General features: G+C 35.8%; 1 protein-coding gene across 2 annotated transcripts in view; it reads left to right on the top strand.

Moving 5' to 3' along the window:
- The window catches only part of LOC110312462 (vomeronasal type-2 receptor 116-like), a 24665-nt gene extending 17628 nt beyond the window's left edge, over nucleotides 1-7037 (top strand). For both annotated transcript variants that reach the window (XM_029471394.1, XM_021186069.1), the window contains exons 5-6: nucleotides 3677-3800; nucleotides 6133-7037. In XM_029471394.1, coding sequence (XP_029327254.1) covers nucleotides 3677-3800; nucleotides 6133-7037 — 1029 coding nt within the window. The remainder of the gene's footprint in view (nucleotides 1-3676; nucleotides 3801-6132) is intronic.
- The last annotated feature ends 814 nt before the right edge of the window (nucleotides 7038-7851 follow it).

The raw sequence follows: 7851 nt of genomic DNA, 5'->3' as shown, positions 1-7851 counted from the left end.
AGAATGGCTAAGATCAAAAATTCAGGTGACAGCAGATGCTGGCGAGGATGTGGAGAAAGAGGAACACTCCTCCATTGTTGGTGGGATTGCAAGCTTATACAACCACTCTGGAAATCAGTCTGGCGGTTCCTCAGAAAATTGGATATAGTACTAACAGATGATCCCGCAATACCTCTCCTGGGCATATTCCAGAAGATGTCCCAACCGGTAAGAAGGACACATGCTCCACTATGTTCATAGCAGCCTTATTTATAATAGCCAGAAGCTGGGAAAAAACCCAGATGTCCCTCAACAGAAGAATGAATACAGAAAATGTGGTACATTTACACAATGGAGTACTACTCNGCTATTAAAAAGAGTGGATTTATGAAATTCTTAGACAAATGGATGTATCTGGAGGATATCATCCTTAGTGAGGTAACCCAATCACAAAAGAAGTCATTAGATATGCACTCANTGATAAGTGGATATTAGCCCAGAAACATAGAACACACAAGATACAATTTGCAAAACACAAGAAAATCAAGAATAGGGAAGACCAATGGGTGGATACTTCATTCCTCCTTAGAGTAGGGAACAAAATACCCATGAAAGNAGTTACAGAGACAAAGTTTGGAGCTAAGACGAAAGGATGGACTATCCACAGTCTACCCCACCCAGAGAATCCATCACATAATCAGCTACCAATCCCAGACACTATTTCATATTGCCAGAAAAATTTTGCTGAAGGGACCCTGTTATAGCTGTCTCGTATGAGGCTATGCCAGTGCCTGGCAAATACAAAAGTGGATGCTCATAGTTATAAGATGGAACACAGGGCCCCCAATGGAGAAGCTAGAGAAAGCACCCAAGGAGCTGAAGTAGTCTGCAACCCTATAGGTGGAACAACAATATGAACTAACCAGTACCCCCAGAGCTCCTATCTCTAGCTGCATATGTAGCAGAAGATGGCCTAGTTGGCTATCACTGGGAAGAGAGGCCCCTTGGAATTGCAAACTTATATATGCCCTGATACAGGGGAATGCCAGGGCCAAGAAGTGGGAGTGGGTGGGTAGGGGAGCAGGGTGGAAGGAGGGTATAGGGAACTGTCGGGATAGCATTTGAAATGTATATAAACAAGATATCTAATAATAAAAAAAAAGAACAGAGAGGATTAAATACAAACAGTGCTTTTCTCCCAGGCATGGAAATCCCAATGCAGAAACAAGCAAGCAAACAAACAAAGGTAACAAAGCAACATGACTCCAGCTATTTAAGGACTCCAGTCCTAGGCATAAATGAAAGTGTGCTCAATTACATACTAAACAATGAATCAAAAGGTAGATTATAAGAATGCTTTAGAAAATCTATCAGGATGTAACCACCTCCAGGAGAATTCAAGAAAACTCGATTGTATTCAGAAATTTTGAGTAGAATAAGAAACTGAGCAAGGATATGACAGACAAATTCCACATAGGTACAAATTAATGAAAAATACCAAACTAAAATATGTAAAGGAAAGACAAAACAAATACAATAAAAATCTAAACGAAAACTCTCAACAAGAGAATACTTCACATTGAAGACAGTATGACAAGCCTTAAAGACAAGGAAGTGAATTAGAAGTGTGACTAAGATAAAATAAAAATAATGAAAGTTTCATGAAAACAAAGGAAAGGGTCAAAGGATCATCTACAAATCATGGACATGAAAAGGAAGAAAGACTCACAAAAGATACCATTAAATGCAACAGTAATTTCCCAAAATAAAGTGAAACATATGACTATCAACACATAGAAGATATTTGAATAGGAAACAGAAAATATCAGAAAAAGAAAAAATTCCTGTTACACATTTACTTGAAACTTGAATTATACAGGGAAAAAAAGAAGAAATTATAGGCTCCAAGACAGAAGCCTATTATATATAAAGACTTTCTTCGGATAACAGTAGATTCTTGCATTGAATCTCTTAAAAGGAGAGAGAAGAGTGATGTAATTCAAACAGATTTTATAGATAGTTAGATACATACATAGATAGAGGTAGAGATGATATAGAGATAGAGATGATATACATAGATATAGTTATAGAGATTCATTCTATCACTCTAGATAAACCTAATGAATACCTACACAGAACAAGGGTCATTAATAAGCAAATTACAGAGATTCATGACAGCTATGGACGACATTTAAAGATTGGTCAAGGAATATATGGGCACCACTGCAATACCAGGCACAAATATATGTATTAGAAAAGTATTAGATATTTTAATATCAATAAGTGGACAATAATTAACAAAAAATTTCAGTAATAATTGAATGTTAATCTCCACTTTTTTTTTATCAAATCAGAAAAGCAACAAGATTAGCTCATTAAATCTAAATCTATTGCCAATATTGTAACACATGGAAAGAAAATCAAAGAATTTCAAGTATAATCAGAAATGAGGCCAAGTATGTGTTATGTTGTATGCCTTTATGCTAATTCTGCGGTGGCAGAGGCAGGCATATCTATATCTCTTTTTGGCCAGATTAGGCCTATATAGTGAATCCACATCAGGCAAGGCTTTGTATGGAGGCACTGTCTCAAATGAAATAAACCAAAATTTTGTAAAGATATACATTTTTCTACACTTAACCAAAATAGTACTTAAGACCAAAGCAATGATTGAAAAGCAATAAAGAAAAAAAGCAAGGAAATGAGAAACTTGAAGTATATTACTTTAACCTAGGCACTGTAGAGGCAGAGAGATCTTTGTGAACTCTATGTCAGTCTGTTCTACATAGGGAGTTGAAACACTACATTGTGAGAATCTTCTTCAAAAAACAAAAACACTAAAACATGGATACGTGTACTTAACTGTATGTGTGGGGATCAGAAGAAAAGCCTATTGTGTGTATTCATCAAGGACCTCAATAATGACAAAGGATGCAAATTGAGAGTGTAAGAATTAGGAATTTTCTGATTTATCACACAGATCCCCATCATCAGATTTTAATATATATGATATAAATGATTCTCACAATATTTTCAGTGTTTGTAAAGCCTTTACATGTCGGCAAGACTCTATCTTCCAGTTCAATACTTATCAACTCAACACTACCTCATCACAAATGCAAAATTCTTTGCATAATAGGTTGTTTTCTTCTTTACACCATTTTTGGCATGGTTTGCACTGCTAATTATTGGAGCACATATTTTTCCATGTTTCAGGGAACATAACCATTAGTTCCAGTTTGCAATTTTACTGTGATGAAATTTTGACTATAAGCAATATGAGTGGAAAGAATTGATTTGACTTTTTGATTACAGAATCAGGAAATCAGGAATCAGGAAATGTGTGCTCAAACATCAACCCTGAAGGAATACAATATACTGTCTTGCTCTGCTTGATTCTTGTAACCATGCCCAAAGCCAACACTGCTCACAGTTCACTCTTTATTCCTGCATCAACTACCAAATGATTAAGAAACTGATTCACAAATATTACCATAGGATACTTTAATGGAGAGATTACTTAAAGATACCTATAATTTGTGTTATTTTTGGCATTGTATTTTATAGTAAGTGAAATGTAATCACACTATCAGTACATATAAAATATGCTCACTGATATCACAACATGCTAATATATTATAGTCATGGAAGATGTAGGTAGATTTTCTTATATTAACATGTGCCTAATTTTTCTCAGATCCCACCGTCTGTGTGCAGTGCTGATTGTGGTCCTGGACTCCGAAAATTGTGGCAGGAGGGAATGGCAGCCTGCTGTTTTGATTGTAGTCCCTGCCCAGAGAATGAAATTTCTAATGAGACAAGTAAGTATTTCTGGCAATGACAAAAATCTTCACATTGATCATTCTCTTCCAACCACACTGGAAATCTGAAGGGGTCTAAAAGGCAACTGAAAAAATAAAATATATCTCTTTCTTAAGCCTTTATAGGAATAGAATAACAGTGTCTCTTGAAGTAATAACTTATGCCTTGCCACATATCATTTACTCATGGTAGATTTATTGCAGATGCCATTTTCAGAGTTTTGGTAGTCAAAACAGTGTGAAGAAAATCTACAAATTTTACTCCCAGTGATTAATATTCTTTATATCTACATGTAGATTATATTCTAGTCATATAGGTATGTATCCCTTCTGTTGGTGCAGGAGCCCATGAAGAACAATATAGGACACTGAATTTGCTGGACTGTGTTAACAGGGTTCTAGGAACCAAATCTAAAACCTCTGAAAAATTAAATAAGAATACAAATAAATACTTGTATATTTGTCAGATATTGTTGAGTATAAGAAATAAAATTTATTTAATATCTAGGGGCCTTTTTAGGGGTTAATTTGATTTGAAATCTAGGGACATGGATATAATATTTGGCTCATGATGCAGAAAATATAATAACTCCTTTACTCAATAACTTTTTATACTGAAGCAAATTAATAATATCACAAAGTAATAGATTAAAATGACTTTGTACTGAAAGCAATTATTCACAGTTTCTCAAATGGTATTGTTACCTACACAGTCTGTATTAGTCAAATTATCATTTATTTAAGGTTGGTTACATATAAAAGACACACAAATAGTTTGTCCCATGTCACCTCTCATCCTATAGAATGACATAAAAGTTTTTGAGAGATGTTTATGATCAGTTCGATGACTTAGATGTTAAATCTCTTGCCACTAAAGGTAAAAGACTGAGTTTGTTCCAAGGACTGATATAGCAGTGGAAAGTAGTTAAGTCCTCCTAGGAGTTGTCTTTTGATCTCCATGTACTCCTACATGCAATGTATGCATTTTAATTAAACAAAGTGCAATGAAGTTCTTGTAAATGTAAAAACAAGTGTATTATTATTTAATGTGCATGTTTGTGGAGAGGATGGGTTAGTGTACACAAGTGCAGATACATGAGAGAGGTGTCCAAATCCCTGTACTTAGAGTTATAGGCAGTTATGAGACTTGTGGGTACCGTGAATCAAACTCAGGACTTCTAAAGAAAGCAGTACTTTCACTTCAGGACTGAGATAATTTCCTAGTCCCTTGAACAAATTAACATAGGTTTCCAAATTCATTGTTCTAGATAAAATTACTTAAAATCCTTTAAGCACATTACCAGTTTGCAATGACCCAAATGGTGCTGCGTAATTGCATTCATATTTCCAACACATACCATGGTAAAGATTAGATCTTATGAAAGATGATTAGATGTATAGCTCAACCAAACATTATGTGTTACTGCTCTTGACTGAGAGTTCCTGTTTTATGATTCACATGCTATTTGTCAAAATCTACTTTACTCTTGAGTGCACTCAACGAATCTGAGTCTCATAGAGATGGAAATTATGGAATCAGGTCAATGCTGCCTGATTCCAAAGATGATAGAATCAATTTGTAGGGCTATTTAGTGATATGAATATATAAAGGTTTTACATTCAGTGACAATATTATTGTTTCATATAAACAGGACACAGAATTTTGGTGCCTCTATGGCCTGATGAGCACTCTAACTCTGTTACTTCCTCCATAAGAGCCAATTCATTGTCAAATTCATCAGCTCCTTTGTAATTTTACAGGAAATCATACATAGAAATCTATACCAGCATACAACATATTGAATTCATTTTGTGTTGCATCTTTAGCACATTGTTTATGTTGGTGATTCTATAGAAAATGTATCACAGGTCTTGTCCCAGTAGAGGACAGAGTCTTCATCTTTCAGAGGGACAGCATTTCTAAAACAGAGAAGCTTTTTAGGTGGCACTGAACCTATGGGACCTGTGATTTTCAAATACATTCAGTAAAACTGAGATTAATGAGCTTACAGTCCATGAGTTCAGCAGTCAGAGTCATTTTATCAAAGCATCCTGAGTGTAGTAAGAAACCCGTGCTTTCTTACAACATGGTCAGTATATATCAACACACTCTTGAATAGACAAAGAAATGATTGTGAAGATTTATTCACCATAAAGATAACGAGAAATATAAAATGGATGCATTGCTGTGCTCCGCTTATATCCTCAGCAACAAAGTAAGATATTACAAGCCTTCTGAAACACACTTTCTTCAAAATGCATAATGGAAATATCATGCTAAGAAAAAAAAATCCTGAACCTGAACTAGTGACAATTTTCTTTTCTCCATCAGATATGGATCAGTGTGTGAGGTGTCCAGAGGACAAGTATGCCAACACAGAGAAGAACCACTGTATTCATAAAGCTGTGCTCTTTCTAAGCTATGATGACCCCTTAGGGATGATGCTAGCCTTAATGGCCTTCTGTTTCTCTGTATTTACAGTGCTAGCTCTTGGGGTCTTTGTGAAGCATCACGACACTCCCATTGTGAAAGCCAATAACCGCACTCTCAGCTACATCTTGCTTGTTTCACTTATCTTTTGTTTCCTTTGCTCATTTTTCTTCATTGGCCGTCCAAACTCAGCCACTTGCATCCTTCAGCAAATCTCATTTGGACTTGTATTTACTACGGCTGTTTCTACTGTGTTGGCCAAAACAATTACAGTTGTTATGGCTTTCAAAGTCACAGTCACTGAAGGAAGGATGAGACACTTCCTGGTATCAGGGGCACCAAAATACATCATTCCTTTCAGTATCCTTATCCAAATTATTCTCTGTGCAATCTGGCTTGGAGTTTATCCTCCCTATGTTGACAATGATGTACATTCTGAGCATGGTCATATCATCATTGTGTGCAATAAGGGTTCAACTACTGCATTCTACTGTGTCCTGGCATATCATGCTTCTCTTGCTTTAGGGACCTTCATTGTGGCTTTCTTGGCCAGGAAACTTCCTGACATATTCAATGAAGCCAAGTTTCTGACATTCAGCATGCTGTTGTTCTGCAGTGTCTGGGTCACATTTCTCCCTGTCTATCAGAGCACCAAGGGCAAGTTTTTGGTGGCTGTGGAAGTATTTTCCATCGTGGCCTCCAGTGGAGGCTTGCTGGGATGCATCTTTATTCCCAAGTGCTACATAATTTTGTTAAGACCAGAAAGAAATTCTCTTCCAAAGTTAAGAGAGAAAACATTTTCCTGAACTTACATGTTATAAATTGCAACTGACAAATATAAATTTGGTACAGAAAGTCATATTGGGATATCATACAAGATGTACACAACAGTTAGTGACTATTACTGTGTTTTTTCTAATAATGATTCCTAGCAATGTCATGTATAACTTGTCTTCTGTGATATTTCACATAACCACTTGAACAGAATGGAAAAGTCCTTTCCTTTTGTTCCCTTTCTCGAGTAAACAACATGAATTAAAATAAACTCAAGGATTTTTTGTGTTTTTGTTTTCTATCTGAGTGAATGTGTGAGTTTGACAGCAGGTAGATGCAGAGAGAAAACACAGGAAGTCAATGAGTTCTTGGAGATGATGGTAAAACAACGCTTCCATTTGCACATGGAAGAAAAGACAATCCTCATGCATTCTGGGAGTTTCAGGAGTAGACATCTGTAAAGAGAAGATGTATTAATAAACAGAAAAATATAGCAAAAGATAGTGAGATGTCTCATCAGTTAAGATAATGTATTGCTTTTGCTAAAGATCTGAGGTGAATATCCACACCCATGTCATGCAGTGTGCACAAGACCCAAATCAATACTTCCAGGGAATTATTCTGGCTTCCAAAGACACCAAAACTCACATGTACACATAATAGCAAACACATGCAACACACATACTTATAATTAAATATTTTAGAATTTTTGAGTTATATGAAGACACAGCAGTGGAACACTGCTTTTATTACTTTCATTGAAAATAGATTTTTTTTCTCATACAATGTACCTTGGTTATGGTTTCCCTCCACCTAGTGCCCTTAGATTAGCTCCAGATACCTTTC

This window comes from Mus caroli, chromosome 17 (genome assembly GCF_900094665.2).
Source record: "Mus caroli chromosome 17, CAROLI_EIJ_v1.1, whole genome shotgun sequence".
In the NCBI taxonomy this organism is placed as follows: Eukaryota; Metazoa; Chordata; class Mammalia; order Rodentia; family Muridae; genus Mus; species Mus caroli.
This window is presented reverse-complemented; position numbering and strand designations above follow the sequence as displayed.